Source organism: Leucopleurus acutus (genome assembly GCF_964270905.1).
Source record: "Leucopleurus acutus genome assembly, chromosome: 16".
Taxonomy (NCBI): Eukaryota; Metazoa; Chordata; class Mammalia; order Artiodactyla; family Delphinidae; genus Leucopleurus; species Leucopleurus acutus.
The window spans coordinates 70,592,394-70,619,544 of NC_139158.1; the positions used below are offsets into that span (position 1 = coordinate 70,592,394).

The 27,151-nt window shown below is 48.6% G+C and overlaps 1 protein-coding gene across 1 annotated transcript in view; it reads right to left on the bottom strand.

Annotated features, from left to right (window-relative positions):
• PTPRT (protein tyrosine phosphatase receptor type T) overlaps positions 1-27,151 on the bottom strand; it is a gene marked incomplete at both ends in the record, with an annotated part of 1,082,998 nt that overhangs the window by 641,832 nt on the left and 414,015 nt on the right. The window contains 1 exon segment of the mRNA XM_082857741.1: positions 18,282-18,456. Within this exon segment, the coding sequence (XP_082713867.1) occupies positions 18,282-18,456 (175 nt within the window).

Consider the following 27,151-nt stretch of genomic DNA (forward strand, 5'->3'; position numbering starts at 1 on the left):
AAACTTTGGGCTGATCAACACGTACGTCTTAACTTCATAGGAAATGGCATTCCACCCTTTGCACATTGATCCTCTGGGCTCCCAACACAGTGAGACCCAGAGCTGGAGAGAAGCACTTCCAGCAATGTGCCGGGTGCGGAGGTCCAGGCCTCGTCTGGGGGTTGGGACAACGTAAGCAGAAGGCCATAGTGATAATAGGTGTTGCATGGGGAGGTCCTTCATGCAGTTCCAGAGATGGCTCAGGAGTCCTGGCTGGAGACCCTGAAGCCGAGGCTCCCACTCACACGTAAGGTCTCAGGAACACTGTGTCTGAGATGTATTTCCCTTGACGATCCCTTTGTTGCCTTGACCAGCTTTCAGCTGCCCTGCATATGGCCACCAGGGCCCAGGAGAATCTTAGCTCTACATATGGCCCAGCAGGCCCCATGTTTCCGGCAGGCCATCACTCCAGCTGAGCCACAGGACTCTGGAACTGGGATTTTTGTGGACCGCTGGACAGTAGTAAGTCCTGTGGAGCACTGTTGACCCCGATTCCGCAGGGCCACCTTCCAGAAGCCAGCTCCTCGCTGGGATGTAAAGGACCCCTCTCAGCCCTTCCGAAGGCCGGTCTTACTTTTAGAACGTCTCTCAGTATACCCTTAACAGCCCTACCCAATACAGTGATGCTGCTTTTCAAGGCCAACTGACCACAATCTGAATAAAGACCCGATGCTGCCAGACCCCCAGCCTTAGGATTACAGAAGATCAGAGCTGGGGAGGGTTCCAGAAGCAAAAGACCTAGTCCAACCACATGTGTAAAATGAAGTAATAATACACCTGCGTTGGAAGATGCGCTGTGAGAGTTATCCAAGGTCACCTCATCCTTTCAAAGTGCTGTATGAGTGAGCTTTTGCTGCAGTAACAAACAGCCATCATTTTTTTTTTTTTTTTTTTTTTGGCCATGCTGCACAGCATGTAGGATCTTGGTTCCCTGACAGGGATCAAACCCACGCCCTCTGCAGTGGAAGCGTGGAATCTTAACCACCTGACCACCAGGGAAGTCCCATATCCAGACTTTTCTTTTTTTTTTTTTCTGGCTGCGCCACACAGCATACAAACATCCATAAACCTTAAAGAAGTTCACAGACACTTGTTTCCCGCTCTTAGGTCTGTGGGCCAATGTGGCTTGGCTCCAAGTTGGCTTCAGATCTGTTCCTTACGCCCCAGGAAGAGTAAACATGTGCAGAACAATACAAACTTCCAGAGGTGTTTGTTAGCAAAGGCTGGGCATCTCTTAAGACATGTTAGATATGCTGAACATTAGCATCATTATCATACTTAGTAGTGACGTTTTGCTGATGATTCACTGATGCTCTAATAAGGTCGAGGCAGATAAGGCAGAATTTGGGAGCTGCTACTTGGCAGTGGCCCTGGGAAAGCTCAACACCTCTTGCCTGGGCCCGACTGGCCCTAAGAACTGGGAAGGAGCCAGCTGTGACTGGACGAGAGGGAAGAGGCTGCAGCCAGGCCAGGACTGACCCTGCAGCTGTCCTCGGGACCAGGAGGAATTGGAGAAGGTGGCATCTCATGGAAACGTAAGCTCATGGCAGGGCCAGGACTTACACCCAGGCCCCCTGACCTCCTAGACTGAATTCCTGCTCTGCCCACACTAGGAAGGAGAGCAGGTTAAGATGGTATTAACTTTTTCTTTTTTTTACATATTTAAAAAATGGAAAACAGAAAAACCTCTTAATGTTTATTTTTATTTCTTTTAGGCTGAAGCTTAACTCCAAAAATAGACAGTCCTTTTCAGTAGCCCTGTCATTAGCAGTTGCTACAAACACTAGGTCCCCCACGCGCTGAACTGCAGGAATGACACTTGAAAAGAGCAATTAGAACAGAAGTCTCCTGCGAATCACGAGGAGGCCCGCGGCTGCAGGTCCTGGCGTTCACGCCTCCACAGGGCGTGGCCAGGAGCCAGGCCTCCCCCGGAGCTTCCTGGACCTCCAGGTGGGCCACCCACACCCCAGCATCTGCCTCTCCTGTGTGCCTGAATATGTGCCACTCAGCCCACCAGCTCCACCCTAGCTGTATGTTCTCAGCCAGGTCACTGAACCTCTCTGAGTCTCTGATTCCTCACCTAGAAAATGGAAATTGTAATAATTAGGGGTTATTTGGGCCATCTTCATTTTTGTACATGTTAAAGAACTACTTGATTTCATGCAAGCAACCACGAACAGAATGCTTCCTCGACACAGTGAACTTGGGAATAAAGAGATGAACTGGACACAGTCCTTGACTTCAGAGACATTACAGTCTAGCAGGGGTTCCTGTTCGGTGGATAGAGATCTGGAGACCCCTAACCTCTTTTCTCCTCCACTAGAACGTACGTTTTTGGATCACAGAAGCCCTGTCCCCATATAGCTCTTTGGTGTATCCCTCGTGTCTAGAAGATTCCCGGGACATAGTAGGTGTTGAATGAATATCTGCCTCATTGATCGATCAATTAGCACAGCGTCTGGAGACAGCACTGCGCAGGTCTATCTTTGTAATAGTGACTTAGCCAAATAGCAAACGGTGCTACTTGTCCTTGATCGGAGAGTGCTTGTAGGAAGATGCGAATGCCACACATCAGTGTGGCCTCACCCTGTACCCCAGGTCATTGCCAACAACTCCATTGGTGTGGACAAGGCTGGTGTATGACAAGGTATTAAGAAGTAACAAGAGGGAGAGACAGAGAGTGCAGGAGTCAGAGGGAATGAGAAGGGAGGACAGAGTGGGAGAGAGGAGGGTGGGGAGCGGAGAGAAGGGCTGTGCTTTCCAGGAGGAAATATCCTACCAAGGACACTGACCAGCAGGGCAGAGGGGAGCCGAGTTACCCATCTGTGACCTTCTGCAAGAGAGGGTGACAGGCAGGGCTGGGCAGACACTGATGGGAGGAGAAAGGATGATGGGGGAGCGGAGAAAGGATGTCAGGAAGCAGAGGCACAGAGGAAAAGCCCAGAGCCACCGAGAGGGACTGCACTCTGGGATGGACAAGACACAGATAAATAGCTTGGTTCTGAGCACATCTGGTCCTCAAATGGCCTTGCAGCTGTGTGAAATTCATTAAAACAGAAGAATCAAATTACATCACGGTTATTTAAGCTGGAAACCAGGGAGCCCAGATTGTAGACCACAACCTACCAACAGCCCTAAATCTTCAGAAATCTGTAGAAAGCCCACTGGGGCGGGGCACACACGATGGGAGCCCTGCCTGTGCCCTTCTGATTCCTGTCTGCCCAGAACCCCTCTTTAGGGGCAGGGCTCCTGCCCCACCCTGCGTCTTCCTGCACAGCCTGAACTCCTCACATCCTGCCCCGCTGGGCACAGAGCTGGGCACCTGGCTCTGACAGTTGGGCACATGACCCTTCCACCTGCCACTGGGTGGAACAGCTGGTCCAGCGTTGGCTACTCACCCCAGGCAAGGACGATCACGGTCCTTTCCCGGGATGTTCACAAATGGAGAGAAGTAACCTCCCTCACTCTGGAGTCTGTTAAACCAGAAGGCATGGATCTGGAGCTGTCAGCCCTGGACTTGCCCCCAGCACTCCCCCTAAGCATGTACCAGAATAACGTCAAGGACGAACAAGCAGAACAGGAAGTGCAGAGGAGATGGAGCCCTGGGTCCACCATTCGAGCCGTGAGACCTGGCTCTACACATGGGCAGCTCCGTGCCTGGGCGTCCCAGGGACATGAGCCAATAATCTCCCTCTGAGTCTGTAGCCAGTTAAGAGCTGGGCTGCTGCCCCTTACCACTAAGAGGGTCCAGACTGAGGATGGTCCTCTATCTCCATCCTCAAGCTCAGAGCAGCCTCTGCTGAGCCCTCCGGCTGTCGATCATGTCGATAAGGCAGGCCAAGAGTGAGGGCGTGGGCAGGGCTGTGGCCCGCGGAGACCTCCAGACCCAAGGCGAGGATGCGATCCTCGCTGGCAATGAAACGGGCCCTGCTTCTGAGATGCAAAAGAAAGGCCAGGGGAGAGTCATGCACCTGCCAGAGGGAACGAATCCAAAGCCAGTGGGGGAATAACTGGCGAATAGGACTGGCAGAAACGAGCTGTGCAAACAGGTCCCCGGGAACCGTCTGCTGCCAGGCTGCTGTGCCTCTGAGCTTCTGAGGAAGCAAGAGAAGGGCAGGGCCAGGGCAACCCAGCAGGAGGCCAGAGCCTTCAGAGAAGGTCACAGACACCAAGAACTTCGGATGGGGTGGCCAGAGCACGTGCACCTCATATTCCATTTGGGGGCATTTGCACTTCTGTGTTGTAACCCCCTTCTCTTGCCCTAAATCCTCGGAAGTGCTACACCACCAAGAACGTGTGTGTGTGTGTTGGGAAAAGGATGGAGAAAAATTGAGGAAGGGGACTAAGTTCCAAATTTGGACGGTGCAGAGCAGACAGAAGGTGTAAGAAGCGAGGGGTAACTGACATAGAAAGCCAGTGGGAATGGAAACCAAATAGTTAGAAGTTACCACAATATGAGGCCTTAGGAACATGCAACACTTAGAAAGAGAGCTCATTCTACCCAAATCCCAAAGGGCGGGACTTCTATGGGCACGCAGTCTGCAGATAAACTTGGGGTTAGGGGAGCTCTTCTCAGGTCCCGCCCCAGGAATACCTGGCATGGGCCCTCTGTGCAAAGACAAATGACTACAGGTGTATCTATGAGTTGCTTCTTTGGGGCTTCTGGAAATGACAGGGTAGCCCATTGATGACATTGGGGCCCAGGAGCCAATGAGGAGTCCTACAGTCCTGACTGCATAAGGGGGCGGGGGGAAAGGTGGTAGCTTGGGGTTTAGGCCATAAAGGTGGAGTCCCCAGGCACAGGCAGTAGGACCAAGTCCACACTCAGCAAACTTCCCCGTATGGGTCAGGGCCTGAAGGTGGGTATCCTGCAGTTTCCTGCATCTCTGCTTATCGCAGAAGTCGAGGAAGGAAATCAACAGAGCCTAGGATTCAGCAGAGACAAGAGAAGATGTCTGGAAGGGTCACCCTTGTCCCTAGGCCTGCAAGCTGGCTTGGTCACTTAATGGACTATATTAGCCTAGCGAGGGGAAGAAAGGTGAAGGGCAAAGGGGTGGTCAGCTCAGTACTCCTAAAAGAAAAGTCGCAGGGGTCAGTACAGATGTGCTTGGGGCTGCAATGCTCAGAGAGAAGGAACAGCCTTCTGACGAGTCAGTCCCGATGATGCCGGGCAGAAAGAATCAGCTAACTCTGCTTGCTGTGAGGCCTGATCCCACCACTGTCGGGCCCCCACGAAACGCCGGGTGGGACCTATGGCACAGTCCTGATGCTGTGGGTGTCTGTCCACCATACAGGTGGACACTTGAGAATGAGGTCTCGAAGCCATCAGGCAGGAAGGGCCAGGACAATGGACAGCAACTCCCCCCACACACATATGCTGGATGAGTCGTGGCTGGTTCAGCTACTGCTCATTCATGTCACAGCCCAGTGAGGTCACGGGGTGGGCAGGGGAGGTGCCGGGCTCCACACATCATTCAGGGGCCCAGCTTCTGTCTGGAGGTGCTGTCTGCCTCAGTGCGTGGTCTCCAATGTCACAACAGGAGGGGAAAGATGGGGTTCACACATGGGAGATTCCGTATAGGTCTGGCCTGGAAGGGGCACGTATCGCTTTGGCACACATTCCTCTACCCCATCTGGAGGCGGGAGTCTAGGAAGTGTAACTTTCCTGCCCACCCAGAAGGAAGGATGAACGGTACGGAGAACAAATCACATTGTCACGTGACTCTGGCCTTCCCCAGCTGGTACAAAGTAGGTCCCACTCTGTGGTTTCCGCACTTGATTTCACTGAGCCTCAGAAAATGGAAGGCAAGCAAGACCATTCGTTCCCTTTTACAGATGGAGGAACGGAGGCTCGCCCACACGCAGAGTTTAACCCCACAGCGCACAGAGCGGGAAGCCTGCCCCAGCCTCACCGCCTCTCCTTAGGAAGACCATTTTCAACTGCTTGCAAAGACACAGCAAACGCCAGTCCTGTCTCACGGGGGCGTCCGGCAGTTCCCCACTCACGTGTGTGAGAGATGAGAAGAGCAAACCACGGAGCACATTTTGCCGCTGATTAACTCCAACAGGAGACTTTGCCTCACCGAGAACAGATGATCAGCCCCCTCTGCCAAAAAGCGTCTGCTCCACACGGCCAGGCCGAGTTCCATCAGAGGAAGAGCTCCATTTATTCAGCGGTAAGCGAGTCACATCTGCCTCTGGACACACATCTAAAGCGACAGGCTTGCTCCTCTGATTAGTAATGAAAAGTTGCAGCAAGTACATTTCATTCAAAAGAGAAGGGGCCAAATCCTAGCTCCATTCTCTGCCAGGGTCCAGGAAAGCATAAAAAAGGAGGATCACACACACTTAAAAACAACCACCACCACCTTTAGAGAAGCAAAGAAACCCACCTGCCTAGGTGGTGGGAAAACGAAAATGTTACACCACTGCAGGAACCCCATGATTCTGTAGAACTGTGTCATTTGTTTTTCATACTATTTTAGGAAGGCATTCTATTGTTTGAGGGGGAATAAGTTTGAAAGCCACCTGTAGAATACACCTTCTCTTTTGACAAATAGGGAAGTTGAGGCCCAGAGAGATGGCCATTCAAATCTAATTAGCAGCAAAATGGAGGCCCCCTTCCTTCTAAGATAAACCTCACCTAAGCCCTGGCTCCGAGTTCCCTGGATTAGGAGAGCAGCACATCTTAGATGGGGCGTGAACATGGAGTTTAAAACCAATGCAATGTGGGCATAAGGAACCCCACTGATTACATCGGAAGCCCACTGTCCACGCCCCGCCAATTGCTGAGATACTGCTTTTTTGGCATCTGCCTCCTACTACCTGTTCCACCTTTGCTTTTTAAATGTTTAAACATGTTGCCACAATTTTTTAATGAGGATCGTTTCTTTTTTTTTTTTTAACATCTTTATTGGAGTATAATTGCTTTACAATGGTATGTTAGTTTCAGCTTCACAACAAAATGAATCAGTTATATATATACATATGTTCCCATATCTCTTCCCGCTTGCGTCTCCCTCCCTCCCACCCTCCCTATCCCACCCCTCCAGGCGGTCACAAAGCACCAAGCTGATCTCCCTGTGCTATGCGGCTGCTTCCCACTAGCTATCTACCTTACGTTTGGTAGTGTATATATGTCCATGCCTCTTTATCGCTTTGTCACCGTTTACCCTTCCCCCTCCCCATAGCCTCAAGTCCATTCTCTAGTAAGTCTGTGTCTTTATTCCTGTTTCACCCCTAGGTTTTTCATGACATTTTTTTTTCTTAAATTCCATATATATGTGTTAGCATACGGTATTTGTCTCTCTCTTTCTGACTTACTTCACTCTGTATGACAGACTCTAGGTCTATCCACCTCATTACAAATAGCTCAATTTCGTCTCTTTTTATGGCTGAGTAATATTCCATGGTATATATGTGCCACATCTTCTTTATCCATTCATCCGATGATGGACACTTAGGTTGTTTCCATCTCTGGGCTATTGTAAATAGAGCTGCAATGAACATTTTCGTACATGACTCTTTTTGAATTATGGTTTTCTCAGGGTATATGCCCAGTAGTGGGATTGCTGGGTCATATGGTAGTTCTATTTGTAGCTTTTTAAGGAACCTCCACACTGTTCTCCACAGTGGCTGTATCAATTTACATTCCCACCAACAGTGTAAGAGGGTTCCCTTTTCTCCACACCCTCTCCAGCATTTATTGTTTCTAGATTTTTTGATGATGGCCATTCTGACTGGTGTGAGATGATATCTCATTGTAGTTTTGATTTGCATTTCTCTAATGATTAGTGATGTTGAGCATTCTTTCATGTGTTTGTTGGCACTCTGTATATCTTCTTTGGAGAAATGTCTATTTAGGTCTTCTGCCCGTTTTTGGATTGGGTCGTTTGTTTTTTTGTTATTAAGCTGCATGAGCTGCTTATAAATTTTGGAGATTAATCCTTTGTCAGTTGCTTCATTTGCAAATATTTCCTCCCATTCTGAGGGTTGTCTTTTGGTCTTCTTTATGGTTTCCCTTGCTGCTCAAAAGCTTTTAAGTTTCATTAGGTCCCATTTGTTTACTTTTGTTTTTATTTCCATTTCTCTAGGAGGTGGGTCAAAAAGGACCTTGCTGTGATTTATGTCATAGAGTGTTCTGCCTATGTTTTCCTCTAAGAGTTTGATAGTTTCTGGCCTTACATTTAGGTCTTTAATCCATTTTGAGCTTATTTTCGTGTATGGTGTTAGGGAGTGATCTAATCTCATACTTTTACATGTAGCTGTCCAGTTTTCCCAGCACCACTTATTGAATAGGCTGTCCTTTCTCCACTGTACATTACTGCCTCCTTTGTCAAAGATAAGGTGACCATATGTGCGTGGGTTTATCTCTGGGCTTTCTATCCTGTATCCTGTTTTTTAAAAAAGAAAAAATTATTTATTTGGCTGCGCCGGGTCTTAGTTGTGGAATCTTCAGTTGCAGCATGCAGGATCTAGTTCCCTGACCAGGGATCGAACCCAGACCCCCTGCATTGGGATCACGGAGTCTTAACCGCTGGACCGCCAGGGAAGTCCCTTCATGAGGATCATTTCTAAATGACTGGTGATACTTGCTTTTGAAGTGCCCAATGCTTTACTCCACCCCCTCTCCCCACCCCACCCATCCCCGTTTGGGATCACTGGGCTCTACCGGTAGGTAGACTGACTTGGGTTGAAGAGGCAGCAAGCAGGGGGAGTCTAGGCACAGTGACAGCTCCCACGGCAAGCTGGGCTGGTGTGTACTGTTCACTGGGACACCCTAGCTCACTCACCAGGTCAGAATAAACCAGAAGTCAAATGTCAGAGTTTTTAGACTAAGAGACCGGGGATCAGAGAAGCTGAATCATTTCTTCACAGCTAATGTCACCAGCGCTCCCTTCTTTCTCCTACGTCTCATGCCCCACCTGGCCAGAGTCCACAAAATTGCAGATGAATACCACAGCATCAGGGATGGGGAGGGGTTTGGGTCAGAGTTTCTCAACCTTGGCACAACTGGCCTTTAGGGCTGAGCAGTTCTTTGTTACGGAGGCTGTCCTGTGCATTGTAGAAATTTAGCAGCATCTCTGGCCTCCACCCACTGGATGCAGGTGCTCCCTTCCCAGGTGTGACAATTGAAAATGTCTCGGGACATTGCCACAAGTCCCCTGGTAGATGAAATCACCCTCAGTGAAGAACCACTGCTCTAGGCAGAGGTTGTAACATTTCAGAGGCAAATGAGGCACCAGTGAGAGGACAGAGACAATGACCTAGAGCATCCTTTCCAAATCTGGAGCCCACGGTTTAAATGAGTCCAACTGAGCCTGAATCTTAGGTCCTCAAAAACAATTTTCCATGTCTATTTGTCACAGAACAGAACATGACAGAAAATCAGCATTAGGAGGGTCAGAAAAAAAAATGTCTTAATTATAATAGGAATAGGACAGACATTGGGCTATGAGACTCCAAGGAGGCTGGGTGATCAGGCTTCAGCACCCTCATCTGAAACATGCGAGCAGGTGAGGATTAAATAGAACCTCACGTGAAATATTCAGGGCAGTGTCTGGCGTGCAATAAATGGTCCACAAATGTTAGCTCACGACAGACCTTACAGCTCATTGCATGTCCCAGATAATTCTTCCATTTGAACACAGGAGGTTAATGTTCCAAGTGAATGAGGGTTTAATGCAGTTGCCATTTGATTTAATTTCCAAAAGCATTAATGCAACCCATCAGCATGCAGCTGATGAAGCAGTCAAAATAATTCACGGAAACCAATACTTGTCAGGTTTTATTTATCCACATTTACGTTTTTTTTCTTTTAATAAGCTGTTCTTTGTGCTCATATAGAATACAATATACCTAGATATCTCTCAGTTGGCCCCCACACACACATATGTTCAAGTAAGTTTCCCACTTTCCTCCTGTCATTTTTCTCTTCCCCTGGAAAACTAACAGTGACGTCATCCAAGAGTGAGGGAGTCCGGGGCTAAGACTGGGCAGCTGGCAGACGGGGAGGATGGAGAATGATGAAGACAAGCATAAACACGGGGGCAGTTAGCTCACAAAGGATGAACAGAGCCATGAGCCTCCCCCACATCTAGAGAAGCTGTGCTCTTATCTCATTTTATAATTAGGGAGTCATGGAATGAAGTTCGAATTCACATAGCTAACACAAGGCGGATCTGGATTTGAACCCAAGACCTACACGACTTGGAATCTACCACTGCTTGCCAATAGCAGTTGTGGTTTAAAAAAAAAAAGAAAAAAAGATGCAACCCATTGATAAAAGTTAAGACTAAGAAAGACAAAAACTAAGAGCATCGGGATGTTTTTCCTACAGGGAAGGAAGGCTCCACAGACGATGTCGATGCTGAGGTCTCTCTGCAACAGCATCTTCCAGGAAAGCCGAGGTCAGACATGCGGTGGAGGGAGGAAGTAGGTACGTGTGACGTAAAGAGGTGTTAAACGTGTAGACACAGGTTGAAGCAGGTATATGCCAGTCGGCAGGACTCGGGAGGAATACAGAGGGCTCACCTCAAGGCAAGCCTTCCCTTGACAGCCACTGAGGAAGGCCCAGAAGCTTCTAAAATGACCATTTTAATGGCCACACGGTAGACTGGATAAGTAGTATGCTGCTGGCAGGTCAACTGAGACCCCAAAATTGCAACCCAAGCAGGACAAAGGGAGGCCATAGGAGGGACACAGGGAATCAAAAAGCTCACAGCTTCCATAATTAGGAAGAAACGAATAAGGGAAAAAAACACTATAGGAAAAGATAAAAAAGAAGCACCCAGAAAGGACATGGAAATTCCTCAGAAGTAGGAGAAGAACCTACAGTTCAAACAATACTGAGAAGCTTGAGAAAGGAAGGAACGGTGAGGAGTCTGCAATGCTACTGCCCGCTTCTGAAGTAAGGGTCTGAGAACTCACCGCTGGATACAGCAGATGTCTGAGCGCCTTCTACACTCCAGGTACTGTACTAGGTGCCATGGATACAGCAGGAAGCAAGACCTAAAGGGTTTCTTCCTTCAAGAGCGTGCGTAACTCAGAGACGTGAATGACCATGGCGGGCAGTGATGAGAGCGGGGAAGAAAACCACAGCCTAGGACAATGGTACAGAGTCACGGGAGGGAGTGTGGTCGCGCGAAGGCTCTCTGAGGAGCTGAGCAGAGACCACAGTGGACAAAACAAATGAGCCGCACAATCGTCTGGAAGAGAAGTATTTCGGGCAAAGAGAGAGGAGCAAGTAAAAAGGGCCTAAGGTCAGACTTAACTTGCTGGGGTTCAAGGAAGAGGAAGTGGACCGGTGTGGCCAGAGAAGAGAATGAGAGGAAGAATATGGGGCTGGGGGGCGGTCAGAAATCAGAGACAGAGGCCACATCTAGAGACTGCATTAAGAAGTCTGGACTTTACTCTGAGGATAAGAGAGGAGCTAGTGGAGGGTTTTAGGCAAGGGTGGGCCGTGATTCAACTCATTTTCAAAGTATCCCTGAGGCCGCTGCATAGAGAACAGACCTCGGTGGTGCCGCAGTGGAGCATGGGAGGCCGGCAGAGTCATCCAACTGCAAAGAGACGGGGGTTGGTCCCGTGCAGCGATGGGCAAACTGTGTCCTGGGAGCCAAATCCTGCTCCGCGCCTGTTTGAGGAAATAAAGTTTTATTGCCACACAGCCTTACTCACTCACTGACATCTTTTCTAGGGCTACTTTTGCTACGACAGCAGAGGTGAGCAGTTAAAACAGAGCCTGGATGACCCACAAAGCTGAAAACGTTTACTGCCGTGCCCTGTGCAGGAGTGGTTGGCCACCTCCTGGTCTAGGGTGTGGACAGGAGAGGTGGCGGGGATGACGGGGCTCCAGGCAGGCTTAGGAAGTGGAGGTTACGGGGCAGAGGCCGGATTCCAGCCCAGGCTCTCTGACCACTGAGCCATACAGCCCCCAGCTCTTCTCTGCCTCTGAAGGCTGGCAGGGAACAGAAACGCTTCTGACGGCACCTCTGCAGTGCTCCAGTGACTGTCCAAGCTGAAATCCTCAGGGTGGTCACTGGCTTTGCCTCTTCTCCCGGCATGCAGCTGTCCTCCTAGGCTGCTCTCACTGATGGGACAGCAACCAGCAGCCTTGGTCATCTCCGAAGGTTGCAGATGCTTTCCCAAACTGCATCAGTTGTTCCACCCTTTGTATGTCCTCAGCTCACACCTGATTACAGGGCCCACCATACTGGATTTTGTTAAGAAACGTGGTATAGAAGGAAGAGCACGAGCTGAGGCACAAGAGGCATGGGCTGGAATCCCAGCTCTGCCACATGTGAGGTGTGTGACCTTGGGATGGCTGTCTAACCTCTCTGATCCTCCATGCCCTAATGTGTAAAAGAGGGATGCTACAGCGCCTGTATCGTAGGATTATGGATAGGACTAGTAAGACAGTATAGTAGGCGCCCAACACAACTAGATGACCATGCATTACAGGCCTGCACGATTCTTCCTGCTAGACCGTGAGCTTATCACACTACTTGACACATAGCTGGGGCTCAATAAACTATTAAACAAATGAATAGAAGAACAAGTCAACTACTCCAGCCATGTCATCTTGAAACCAGAGGCTGTAAACTCAAAGGCCTACAGGAACCAGACTAGTGATGTGAGCAAAATGGACCAAGTGAGGACAGGGCTGGGCTGCGGAGCACATGCCCCAGAACAAGGCAGCCATACCAGCCTGCTGCTGCCACTCCAGAATGCAGGCTCAATGTGGCCAAATCAATACAACTTCAAGAGGCGTTTAAGTACTGGAACAAGTGTTAAAAGTAAAAAAGAGAGTGCAACCTAAGGAAAGCATTTCTGCAACCAATTTGGACTAGTGGGCTGCATTTGACGACCCCAAGCCCATTCCAGAGGAAAGAGACCTTCAGATGACTAAGTTTACAAGAAGCAGAACAAGGACAAACGGACACTGTATTTGGTCAATATCCCCTTAATAACAGTAAAATGTGACTAGTGATAGCTACAGATATAAGTGGGTGGGTGTCTACTTTTACTGGGATCTATACATATATTGTCTCCCTCTAATAAGGATCCAATTAGCTATATTTACCCTCACTGAACAGATGAGGAAACTGAGGCTTGGAGTGAATATATAATTTGCCTGAAGACACAGACAGCTGGGGCCAGGGCCGAGACTGAAACCTGGGATGTTTACACCCCAAACCCATGCTCTTGACCCTACCCAGCTGCCTTATAGGAAGTCGTATCAGTACTTAAATCAGAACATCTGACTCTCAGCACCAGGACTGGATTCCTTCTAGGCACCAACCTGCATATTGATAAGAAGGTTCTGAACCCATGGTAGGTTGTTAAATGGAGTTAGAAGGCAGATTTAAAAATCACCACCAACAACACATTTTTGATGAGTTAGAAAATTTTCATCAAGACCACATCTGCATTTTTGAAGACACCTGTCTTTGGGATAAACTAAAACACCTTGAAATCGAAGACGTTAAGAAACCCAGAAACAGGGAGAGAATTAGTGCATTTATGAGCACTGGTCTGGAACAGGTAGGTTGAGAGGCCAGATTGTCAAATGAGCAAAACCTCAATTACAGAGTAATCTAATGTATACCCAGGTGCACTACCACAACTCAATAAACAGTTCTTTGGAATTAAGTTATTCCAATTTGCTTTCATTTTGATCAGTGTGTGGCCCTGAGAATTTGGTATTACCTACACTCAGATGAGGTGGCATCTTCTGAAGCAATGATGCCCACAACCCCAGGATAATACACGAGCCACAAGCCAGCCAGCCACGAACACACCTGCTTAGGGAAAGACAGAGACCCAGCCCGAGTCTCCACCTTCCACGGCCTGGCCCAGCACAAGCACCTGCCACAGATGCCACCAGAGGGGCCTCCAGCTCCTGGCACCCTTGGGCGCTGAGGGGTCCTGTAACCTCCTAATCCCTGCATGGCCCGAGTTCGGAAGGAGCGACGCCAGGCGGACGGGGCCCATGTGGTCAGGCGGCTGAGCACAAGCAGGACCAGCTATTTTTCTTTTGGTCCAGAAACCTGACTCACAGGTGGTAGATACAGAAGGGCACCCAGGGAGTCTAACGACCCAGCTGTTCCCAAGTCCACATGTTGGCCGCCTCTTTGATATTCCTCCCTCCCTTTCCGTATGCTCAGCACATGGGGGAAAGCACCAGTGCCCTCTTTGCAGAGGAGGCCTTAAGGGATCTCTCCAGGGCCACACAGATCGCGATCAAATCCGCACCTCGGCCAGGCGTCCTGCCCCACCACCCACTCAGGGCCGTCACCACCTTCTACTTCCTTACGGGGGAAACCCCACCCACCTCAAGTCATTTATTTTATTTAACAAACACTTATATCTCAGTGGGCCAGGCACTCTTCTAAGAACTCTTACAGCCACTGTCTTACGTAATCCTCAGGACACACACCCCTGAGGGAGGTAATGCTATACCTCCACCCCCAGATAAACCAGCTGAAGCTGGGAGAGGTTGATGTTCAAGGTCACTGAGCTGGGATGAGAAGGGGCCAGGATTCAAACCCGGGCATCTCAGCTCCAGGGTCCTTTCCTGTCTCTGAACTGGAACTAAACGGAGGAAACCTGGAAAAAATGCTGCCCAGGGATGGTCTTCTTCCTGTGACGCCCCAGTGTCTGTCAGCTCCCTGCCACTCGGCCCACACGATCTGTGTGATGCGTAAACCAGGAACAGGAAATTCAATTTGGGGAGCAGCCCCATCCCCTGGGAGAGCGCTTGGCCTTTGAGAACAGTCTTCTTTCTCAGATTTTCTCCCTTCCCTGAAAGAAGGTAAATTTCTATTTTTTCCGTTTTTTTGGTTGTTTGTTTTGAACAAGTGCAACTACTTCAGTGTTAAAGTATTTAAGCATTCTGGCTCAGCCACAAAAAGGGGCTCTAAGATGTGCATGAGTCATTCTTCATAAAGCACTTTCCCCCGAATGCTCTGGTTTGCTGCCTTCAGGTGGGTTCCTGGCCACACACTCCAGGGTGACAGGCTTCCTCTGGTTGCTGCTGCCTCTGGGTGTCCCCTGTCTTTCACTGTCTTGTTTGGCTTGGGTACCATTAGCTTTTTATGAGAGAGAGAGAGAGAGAGAGAGAGAGAGAGAGAGAGAGAGAGAGAGAGAGAGAGTGTGTGTGTGTCGGGAAGGGTTAAATCCATTTCTCCACAAATCTGTCAGTTAGTACCCCACTCCAGAAAGGTGGGGAGTAGTGGAGGGTGATGCATGAGTTAAAAAGGCAAGTTAGCGACAGGTCGGGGGACCCCTGTCATGAACCCTGTCTGCTATCTGGACACTTTCAACACTGTTCATGACATCATGCTACCATGTGCTGACAAGGCCACAACCCTCAGGCGCTCCAGGTGTTGCCAAAACAGCATGATCTAGCTCCTGGTCCAATCCTAGCTCTGCCCCTAAGACCTGTCTCTATTTCTCAACCTGGCTGTGACTGTTCTCACAGCCATAAAATGAACTAAAATAAAACCAAGGTGCAGAGCCAAAATCAGGACTACATGAGGTCTCGGATGTGAAGGGACTTCTACATTCAAGGGGTCCAGCTTCGAGCTTACCACCAATTGAATATAAAAAGGAAAAAAAACGCAAGCGGGAAGAAAAATGGGCACTAAAACAAATGTGATATTCCATAAAGGATTGCAGTAAGGTATAACAAAACGGGACCCGGTCACCAGGAACACAAACCCACCATCGCCCACCCTGAAGGAGACCTCTGAAGGAGGCCATCCAGGGCATCCCTTAAAATGGAGCAGCAAGGGCTGGGGTGGGGAGGGGACAGAGCAGTGTTAGCTCCTGGATTGTACTGACAAACCTGGTCAGGACACCACTCAGTCCAAGCTGAACTCTGGCCCAGGACACACAGCCAACAAAGGATAAACCACAGTCCTAGGACACACTGGCCACCCCTCCAAATAAAGGCCATGATGCTTCACCATGGAAATCTCATCCTCTGTCCCAGAGCCCTCTGGATTTGGTTTCCCACACCTCCTTCTCCACACCTGGGGACATAAGACTAAAGGAAGCATTTTCTGGTTCCACTTGTCTGCGGGTGAAAAGTTCAGAGCCCTACAGTAGCCCCCTAGTCCTTCACCCTATGCAATCATTACCAACGCTGTGCCAGGCATGGGCAAGGTGCCGGTGAGACCGGAGAAAACACTATCCATTCTCCGGGTGGGGAGGGTGGGCTTCCTTTCCAGTGTGGGAGGTCACCATAAAGGAGTATGTGCAGTGAGCGTTCCAGAGGGCACAGCGCAGGAGTTACATATTCACCATCTGGAAGACCTGCAAAGGCCACTTTATCACACAAATCAATCTTATGGCACCAAAAAGCCAAGACACGAGACTAATGGGATCAAAATGATGGTTTCTTTTATATATAATGGCCCTCGATGCAAACTATTTTAAAGATGATTTTTTTTCCTGTTAGTTGTTCTGTTCGTAAGTACCCAACGTGTTGATCTTCCGCTTAAGTGTTCATAGAATTATAGTGATGAAATGCATTCCTGCTGAGGCCAATAACTCCGTCACTTATCCACCATTCAACAAGTATTTTAAGGTTGAGCCTTACAAAATGACCGACTGTGCAGGTCAGAACCGTCAAACGCTGGCTGTCTCAGATGGTTCCGTGTGCTCAGCACTCGCGCCAGGCGCTCAGCTAAGCTCGGGGGACTGACTGTGAACCATGAACCAAATGGAAGATGCCCCAAACCCCACAGAGCTTATATCCTAAAGGGGGGGACGGACGCTGCCGAGTAAACAAATAAAGAAAAATACGTAATTTGGAAACGTGATGAGTGAAAAAGAGACAAGGTGATATAATAGAATGTGACCACCAGAATGGGGGCGGGGGTCAGGGCAGGGTAGTTCTCTCAGAGAAGATGGCATGATGACAGTCAAGTTGAGATCTGATTAATGACAAATGGGCAGCCATGTGACTATCCATCTGGAGTCAGGACAGCACAGGAGAGAGAATCCCACACTCTCTAGGATTAGAGATCCTAGACTCATACTAGTCCAGACAAGGCGACCATGACATGCGGAAGCGAAGAGAGGTCAAGGTTTCACATCAACCGATCCTTTGACCAAGGGAACCAACTCAGGATCCTCTGGAGAGTGGAGCGATGCTTCTACCTTCAAAACACTGGGTATCGTTCTACAGCTAGCGTTAAGACAAACAGCTTATTTCATTCACTACATTATGTTAGATTAAAATTTTAATCGGCGAACATAACACTGGAAAATGAGAACATCCATACGCTGCTATTTTCCAGTGTAAGCTGTCAAACCTTTTTTTTCTTCGTTTTTTTTTTTTTTGCAAAAGCAATATTGCAACACAAAGAAAAATCCGTAAAGATTCTTTGGCCTACCAACTCTACCCCTAGGGAATTTATCCAAGGAAATAACCTGGTTTAGTAGAATAAAAACATTCTCTTCGGAAGAACTCAATTGAGGCGTTAATCGCTGCATGCACAAAGGAAAGATAAAAGAAAAACAAATATACCTGGAATTACCTAAATGATGACGGAGATTTTTAAAAATAGGATGATTCACTTGATGAAATAGCATACAACCGTTAAGCACTGTAAGAAAGATTATACAGTCTTTCAAAACTGAATAGTCCGGACTATCGAGCTCCTTGAGAGAAGCAGAAAAGGAACAATGTGCATATTTTAATGGAAAAACATGTCAGTGATACCTCAAGGTGAAAAAGAAAATTGAAAAAAAAATTGAATCAAAGCCAGTGGGGTGGGAGGTTATTTATTTCAAAAGTCCTTCTAAAATATTGTCATTATATCGCGTTTTCAATAAAAAGTCCCTCAGAAACAATTGTACTCTGATCACTGTAATAGAACGCCACCAAAGCACAAGGACATTGGCTCACTCTAACTTTAAATGCAGAATAAAGCCAAATTTGGAGATGTCGTCTGTGTCATATATCCCATAAGCTTTCATATACAGATCCTACCTGTAAGACTCAACTTTGAATGACAATGTGATATTGCATGATTTCACAATAACTTCCTCTGTTTTTTTTGATGTGTGTTGATGGGAAGAGTTGGAAATTGTGTTTCAGCCTACGGAATGGGTGTAGGAACACCAGATGAGAAAGCGGGGGAGTCTTAACTCCTCCCACCATGCAAGGATGGGGCCAAGGGATCCCCGTGAAGACAACCACCGGGAAGAGGCACGGTGGTGGCACTCACCTTTCACAATGAGCTCAGCGTAGTTGGACACACCAGAGCCACCGTCAGAGCGGATCACGCAGCGGTACTTGCTCACACTCCGCTGGGTAGTGTCCGCCACACTGACTGTCGCCGAGAAGCGCCTGTGGTTGACCACGCGGGTGACCATGAGGGCCGTGTCCCTGCCATTCCATTGCTACAGGACAGAGGAAGGGAAGGAGAAATCATATTATCACACGCTCCTGAGTGACCCCAGCATGGAAGTTCCACCCGTCCCCACACCCCTGGGGCCCATGACTTTCCATAATAAGGACTCTCCACTGCTGGTTTCTGCAAGTGATGTGATTCAAGAATAAACTTCGCTAGTGAGCTGATTCAAGAGGGTGGATGCCTGGCCACAGGAAGAGAGAGCACAGCCGCTTCTAAACACCTTGCCTCCTTTCTCATCTGCATTTGGGGTTGGCACTTGGCCCCTTAACCTTCCTCCTGTTTTCCTTCATCTCTTAAGCAAAACCCACAGGGTTTCCGTAAATGCAGACTCAGGTAAGTTAGTGAAGACACAGCCCACAAAGTGATAATAAACAGCTGGTGTCCTGGTACACCACCCACAGGCTCTGCGTCTCCCCCACAGGGACCAATCTGTCCCTCCAGGTAGAGTGAGGATGGGGGCTTTTCAACACCTCTCCTCCTTGGCATATGCTTCTTCCTCTGCCTGGTGCCTCCTGTCTCCCTGGAGATACTCCCTCTCCCTTAAACACACAGGTTCAGCTCGTTAGCATCTCCAGTAAGTGCCCCTGACTGTCACAACACCTTCTGGAAGTTCCTCACTCTCTTATGTATGGTGCAGACTTCCCACACATTTTTTCCTACAAGTGTTTCCCACTGTAGACTGTGAGCTCCCCGAGGGCAGGATTTTGCTATTTTCATTTCTAGCACCGTGCCCTGAAGCCTCCTGACTTGCTAAACATTTCTAGAATCAACATTTCTAGCAAGGCATTTTTGTCTTTACCATCCTGAATCTTAGATGTGATACTCTGAGTTTGAATAAGGTCCTTTCTTACAGCAGCAAGTTACAGTAACTGATAGGAAAACAAACGCAAGCCAAAACCACTTGTGCAGGCACCTGCATTTCTCTGGGCTTCAGTTTCCTCATTTAAACAATGGATCTGATACTGGTGTTTGCTCTATGGAGTTACTGCGACGAATAAATGAGAAGGCATGCAAAGTATTTAACACATGAAGGTATATCCTGGTGTTAGCGGAGCTCTCTAAATTAACCATGAAATTAGCCAGGTGAAGTGGAGTAAACTGGATAACAGCCCCTCAAAGATGTCTACATCCTAATCCCCGGAATCTGTAAATATATCACCTTACATGGCAAAAGGGACTCTGAAGATGTGATTAAGGATTTTCAGATGGCGAGAGATCCTGAATTATCCAAGAGGATTTATATGCAGAAGAGGAAGAAGGCCGATGGCCAGAGTCAGAGAAGGAGATGTGGTGACAGAAGCAGAGGTCAGAGTGACGTGATTGATGGCTTGAAGGTGCGGGAAGGAACCATGAGCTAAGGAATGCAGGCTGGTCTCCAGAAGCTGGAAAGGTTAAGGGGAGAGATTCTCCCCTCTCCTTCTCCAGAGGAGCCCAGCCCAGCCGACACCTTGATTTTAGCCCAGTAAGACCCAGTTTCTGACTTCTGATCTCCACAGCTGTAAAGTAATAAATCTGCTTTAAGCCACTAAGTTTGCAGAACTTTTTACATCAGCAATAAGGAATTAACACAAACGGCAAAGGACTGATTAAGCGCAAAATATTAATTTCTCATGTTTAAATTTTATTTTGGTGTCTCCTCCAGTATTATTTAACTTTTCTTCTTAAAGATGTCAGATTCCAGCAGAACCAGAGAGGATTCAGTGCATCCCCTTGAACAATTTAGATTCTTCTGTTTAGCTCCCGAACCACCAGGCTTTCTCCCATGGAAGGATAGGAAATCGCAGGTTGTCTAATAAAATCTCTAGAAAATAGGCCTTTTGATAATCACACCTGTCATACTGGGAGCAGGCAACAGCAGGACAGGGTCGAGCAGGAGGGCCCAGAGCCACAATAGGAAACAGGGCTGTGATGGACCAGGGCAAGGAGAAATGGAGGTTAAGTTCAGAGAGATGAGCCCAGATGGAAGGGCAAGCAATTGCACAGTCACCCAGGAGCCCAGGAGCAGAGATCGGGAGGGATTCTAGAAGACCAGGAATGGTGAGAGGCTCAGATGCCAGAATGCTGTGGCAACACGGAGAAGGGATTTAAGCAGAGAGAATGAGTAAGAAGCACAGGTGCCAGCCACTGTCTCAGCCCCAGACAGAGGCAGGAGAGAAAATGCAAGGGAAGCAAACAAGGGGAGGTTTCATGACGCAGGAAAAGACTCAGAAACCTAAGCCCATAGGCGATGAGCAGGTTCGAGTGGGCACAGGGAGGGGTGGTACAGGGGAGATGCCAGGAGCCTGAAGTGGACCACAACCCGGAGGCAAAGTGGGAGAGTAAAGCTTCCCAGCCATCATACCAGGTGCCATGCAAGTGCACAGGGATGCAGATGTTAGGGTGCTGGGAAAGAGGAGCAGGACAGTGAAGGGAAGTCAAAGTCCTGGGAAAAGCCAGAGAGGAGCATGACACAGCTGATGCACATAGAAGCCTGTGGAAAATTCTACCAAACCCTCAGGCCCATGTCGCCCTTTTGGCTTGTTGGAAATTTTCTTTTGGCTCCTGTAATATTTTTCATCCATAAGTATATCCTTCCTCTGAAAGTTCCAGGCACACTTCCTTTCTTCTTGTGGCAAGTTTTTCAGAGCTATGTCTGTGGTTCTAAAATGATCATCTTCTAGCCCCTCTGAGTCAATGAATCAATTGAGTACGTTTCCCACTGGGCACTCAGAAGGGTGTCTTAGGGTGGGCTCCCCAGAAGGAAGCAGAGTCTGAGACCTGGTGATTTACTGAGTGCTCTCAGGAGAACGGGGATGAAGGAAAGGGTGAGCAAAGAAGCTGAGCAACGATGTGGTGGAAACTGGGGTCTGGCTGCAGCCTGACTCCACGGAGCTCCAGAGCATGAAGTGTACCAGAGCTAATCTCACCAGGAGGCAAGGGGCCAGCTTCTGCACTCCACGCCCATCAGTCACAGGTCACGGCCAGGTGGGGGAAGAAGAAACGGTTCCCCTTTGACCAAGGGCACAGTTCTCTGGGGAAGGAGGATTTGTGAGCCTTTAGCAGCCAACATGCACAGGACCCTGCAGTTTGGGGCACTGGCTCATAAAGGACACTTTAATCCATTCTACCCAGAACCTTCCTATCTCTATCTCCTCCTCCAGTATATTATACATAGGGTCTCCTGAAAGCCCATGAGCCACTGCCCTGAGATTTGCTGGTTGTCTGCTCCTGAATCTATGTTAAAAAAAAAGGGGGCAGGGGGCTGGGAACTGATCTCCATAGATCACTGACAATGTGGGAAGCTCAAGTACCCCTGCAATAATGCACTGCTTCCTCTGAAAAGCCGATCTATCCCCCAGCGAATAAAGGTCCATAACTGAGTTTGATAAATATTTTGTTCAAAGTAATGGGATTTGTCTGAGCATTTATTAAGTAAAAGTCACATTAACGAACATGTCCGAGTGCTCAGTCTGTGCTAGGCACTGTGTTACCTGGCTTACATGATAGAATCCACTTAATCCTTCTCAAATCCCTAGGAAAGTACTTCTCAAAGGGTGGGTCCCAGACCCAGCATCGACATCGCCCGGGAACCTGTGAGAAATGTTAATTTTAATGAGATTTCCAGGGCTGATATCCATTTATGGAGGCTGTTTATTGGGGTTGGTAGTCTGAGTTGTCTCTTCCCCTTTCCTTACTCTATTATTAATTGCACTGGAAATGTCCTCATTATTTAACAAAACAGAAAATGAGAGAGTGTGGAATGTGGAAGCTATAATTTCTTCCCAGAATTTACAGGCTGGCGTTAAGATTCCAACAAAACAGCAAAAAGGGCAAAACATAAACACAACGTCAAGTATTGAAATAGCATCCTTCAAGGGGGAAAACACGGCCAGCAGAGGACGAGCGATGCTTTTAGAATGATCTAAAGCAGTGGTTCTCAAAGTGTTGTCCCCAGATCTACTGCATTAGCACCCCCTGGGAACCTGTTAGAAATGCAAATTTTCTGGCCCCTCTCTGGACCTAATAAATCAGGAGCTGTTATAGGGGGAGCCAGGCCATTTTTGCTTTCACAGACCCTCCAGGTGATTCTCATGGGATGATAAGGCACGAGATAGGTCCTAAGAATATTCCTGTTCTCCAGATAAGGAAACTGAGGCAGACAGGTCAAGCAACATGGTTTAGAATAGTACTTTTCAAATTAATGTGCATACAAACCACCTGGGGAATCTTGTTAAAAATGCAGACTCCGATTCCCTGAGTCTGTGGGGGGACCTGACATCCTTCATTTCCAGCTAGCTCCCAAGTCTTGTCGCTGATGCCGGTCCATGAACCATAGCACGAGGAGCAAAACCTTAACATGACTTTGCTGAGGGATGGAGTTAGGATGTGGACCCAGGTGATGTGACTCTCACATTGCCCAGCTGCCAGCCAGTGCACGACGGCGCACAGTTACCCTCTGACTGTGTGAGGCAGGTAGAGTGTGCAGTGTTCCAGAAACTCACTCTGCTTGTTCAAAGAACATCAAACGCCATCTTGCAGGAAATGACTGCTCCACAGAAAACAGTTTGGGAACTGATGTGATCGATGCCTAGCTTTCTAGAAACCTCAGCGGTCTCGAAGTCAGAAGTATCTATGTAAGGAGGGGCAAAGCATCTTCCTGCATTCCTGGCTAGCAGACTTTCTGAATATATTATTAAGGGGTGTCATATCCAATGCGCTATTAGGCTTGGGTGAGGTTTTCTTACCCCAGCTCCATCCGTCTAAAGCAGCGGCTCTCAAACCTTAGCATGCATAACGATCACCTCCAGAGTGACTCAGTAGGTCAGGGGTGAGGCTAGATAATCTGCATTTCTGACAAGTTCCAGAGTGACACTGATGCTGCTGGCCTTGTCCTCTGTCTCCAAGATCTGAAGGCTAATGTCACCTTAAGTCCCTCACTGGAAAGAACGGGGCCAAATAATATCACGAAACACATGAATGGACACATTCCTTAAATCCAGGCCACTCCCTGAGGCTGAGCAATTGGTCACCGCACCAAAGGTGCCCAGCCATGGGCCAAGGGTGTGGCACCCAAGTCCAGCCCCTGTTCTGCTGGCAAAGCAGGAGTCCTGACCACAGGCTGACCGAACCCACTTGGAGGAAGGCTACCTATTTTCTTTGCCCAAAGGCTCTGTCTGTGTGCCAGGCTATATGCCTTGGAGCTGCATGTGCCCACAGGGCGAACCTTTTTCCAATTCATCCACCCAGGGGGGCACATGTGTTCTAAGCTGAACAAAGGCATTTTATAGCCTTATCGGTGGTCCTGCTTAATCCCATTTTATACCCATGTCTCTCTCATTCATCATGGTAACAGTTCCCTTTGAAACCTCTCTTTTTTTCCTTCTTTTTCATCTGCTTATCTCTCTCTTTTAAAACAACTCAAATTCCACCTTCCCTTAGCTTGTTTTATGTTATGTGGAATAAGCCGGCTTGGTTTGAGAGCACACACTCTTTACAGGAGTAGGGACTGCAAATGCCCACACTTTAATATTTCTGACCCTGGCATATGTGCATCCTTCCACCACCCAGGCAAAAACCTCTCTATCTTCAGGAACTATCTAGAAAGGAAGACGAGAGAAGCACCTGAGGCCATGGAAAGCCTGCTGTTTTAGTATTACCTGATTGACTATCAAGTTATCTATAATAGCCTCACCATTTTGCAATTCCCCATCCTCTCTGCGCCTGTGTCAGGACATTATTCCCTTCACAAAGAGATAAGACACAGCCTGCAAAAATGGCTGTCATTATTTCCGGACATGCCGGAGTGCATGCCGGCTTGCAACTGATTTATAATCAGCAGAAGTGGAAACATTACTGTCTTTAATAAAAGGAAACTGTGTGCAACTGACATTATGACTGTTTTACAGGAGATATTCTAACACATGGGTCCTAGAAACCTCCCGTGTGCTGATTTGAGCTCCTAGCGCGCGCACACACACACACACACACACACACACACACACACACACACGTAAAATGAGGCCACCGTTTCCAGTTGAAAATTATTCTAATTGCTCCAGAAATCTCCTGGCTAGAAAATATTTCAGTGAACTTCCCACAATTCGTTCGAAATATTCTTTTCATTTCTAGTCATACTGCGTCAATGGCATGACATTTGGAAACTTGCTAAAAGCTGGCCCATTGATTCTCTTAAGACCATATTTGCACCTCTTTGGCAACCTCTAAAGAAGAGTTTTTGATTATTCTTTATTAAAAGTTGAAAGAAATAGAAGTGGACATAAATCATTTTTGATTCGCTATGCTAAAGACCTCCCAAGGGCCCACTGCGCGCATGGCTGACTGCCCATTTACGGTTGGTTTCTGGGTTCAGAGTTCCTGCAGCGTCAGGAGGGTCCTGGCATAAGCCCTACAGGGAGCCGTCGGCCCTGAGCAAAGAGGATGAGCAGGTGGTGAAGGGCCTGCACACATGCCATCGCCCTGTGCAGCCTGGTGGCCCTTTGACTATTTCCAGTTCACCTCTCTGAACTCTGCTCACGGGCCACTTCTTCCGCGGGCACGTCTCTGAGACTCATAATTCCTCCCCACTCTCCCTACTCCCTACCTCCTCAGCAGACCCCTTTCCCCCCTGGAGCCTGGTCACACGTGTGATAAAACATGTAACTCTGTGATTAGTTGCTAAATGTCTGTCTCTGCTGCCGAAAGGTAAGTTCCACGAGGGCAAGAAGCAGGGCTGCCTTGCGCGCCACGCTTTCTCCCAGCTCCCATGTGCTGGGGCGGGAATGAGCTGGATCAGTCCTGAAGCACATAAATGGGGGATGGGCTGAGGGAAGACAGGGAGAAAAAATATCAGAAAGTAAAGGAGGAAAGAATACGTGTGTGAGGGGACAGCTCCAGGTCAGAGTTGCCTACGGTCCTCAGAGAGGAGGTGCACAGGATGGAGCAGGATGAGGTCCATGCATCAGCTTCAGACGAACCTGAGGGAACCCAACGCTGTGCAAATCCAAAGCCCAGCTAGATTTCCCTCCCCTGGGTCGCCCTACAGGGGCTGTGTTTTAATCTGGGGTCCCTACAGGTGGAAAGAAGGAAAGACAGAGCATGTAGCAATGGTGCCACGACTCTGTAAATACACTAAAACCCACTAAATGGTAGACTTATTGAACTTTATGGTTTGTAAATTATATCTCAAAGGTAATAATAAAAGATTGGGGTATCCTAGGCGTGGGGCTCCCCAGCTATGACACAGACCTGCTGTGTGTAAACCCCACCTGGATCCACCCTCACATCATCTTCACAGGACTTGGGGGCACAAGGGAAACTGTTACAGACATGAAGCTTGTGGTGCCTGAGGGGTAATGAGTAATAAAGTCCTTTGTCTCTGACCCAAGAGTCTTGTGTCTCCTGCCAGCATCCACGCAACCATGCAACGGGCAGCCTAACCCCTTTGCTTGCAAATAAGGCAAACTCTCAGACCCTTCATAGTTGCTGACAGGTGTGCCATGGAACCAAGAGGGCAGGAAGATTTTCAAGGAGGGAGCGGTCAGCATCATGAAATGCTGAAAGAAGAGCCAACTATAAGGAATAATAATAATAATGAAGGAGGATGGGGGGAGGGGGAGGAGTACCACCGCCACCACGCTGCCCCCTGGCTTTAGCCACAAGGAGAGTACTGGTGACCTTCACAAGAGCCGCTCTGGGAAGAGGCAGGAGTTAAAGAAAGGCACATTGCAAGTGTAGACATCACATGTACGCAATGTGGCCAAGAAGGGGAAAAGAGCTATAAGAAGGCAACTAGAAGGCAGAAATTTGAAAAAAAGCCCAAGGGTGTTGGAATTTGGTTTGTAGATTTGAGAGACTCAAATCTCTTTTGTGTGTGTGTGTGTGTGGGGTACGCGGGCCTCTCACTGTTGTGGCCTCTCCCGTTGTGGAGCACAGGCTCCGGACGCGCAGGCTCAGCGGCCATGGCTCACGGGCCCAGCCGCTCCGCGGCATGTGGGATCTTCCCGGACCGGGGCATGAACCCATGTCCCCTGCATTGGCAGGCAGACCTTCAACCACTGCGCCACCAGGGAAGCCCTCAACTCTCTTTAAGTACCTAGTACAGTGAAAATCAGAGGTGGGTAACTATGTGATAAATACATGAATTTTATTTTAATAGAAAGCCATCTGTATGGAAGGAAAGGCTGAAGTGGAGATACAGGTGGGCAGGACTATGAGGTGAGCATGGAAGGATGAGCCCACCCAGGACGTAGACACAGACCTGCTTTCAAATCCTGCCTCTACTGCTCACGACCTGGGTAACTCTGACTCATGTACCCTTAAGGTTCAGTCTCCTCATCTATAAAGCAGGGCTACAAATAGCATCTACCTGAAAGACTGGTTGTGAGAATTAAATACATCATATGTGTAACCACTCAATACATGCCAGCTGTGTTGAGTATCGGCGTGAATTCCTCCTTAGTATGTAGTTGTAGGGGGCCCACTGGGTTTTCAGCAGAAGCCCCGCATGGAAGGGACACCTGGTAGAGATGCAGGCAGGAGGGGGAGCTGCTTCCAGGGCGCTCACAGCCCTGCGAGCCGGCAGTAGCCCTGCGGGGAGCGGGAAAACAGGTTTACCGGAAGACTCTGCCGCAGCGGACCAACACGTCTGCTTATCTCATCAGCCCTGGTGTGGCCGCTGCTGTGCTGATGGCTTCCCAGGGCAG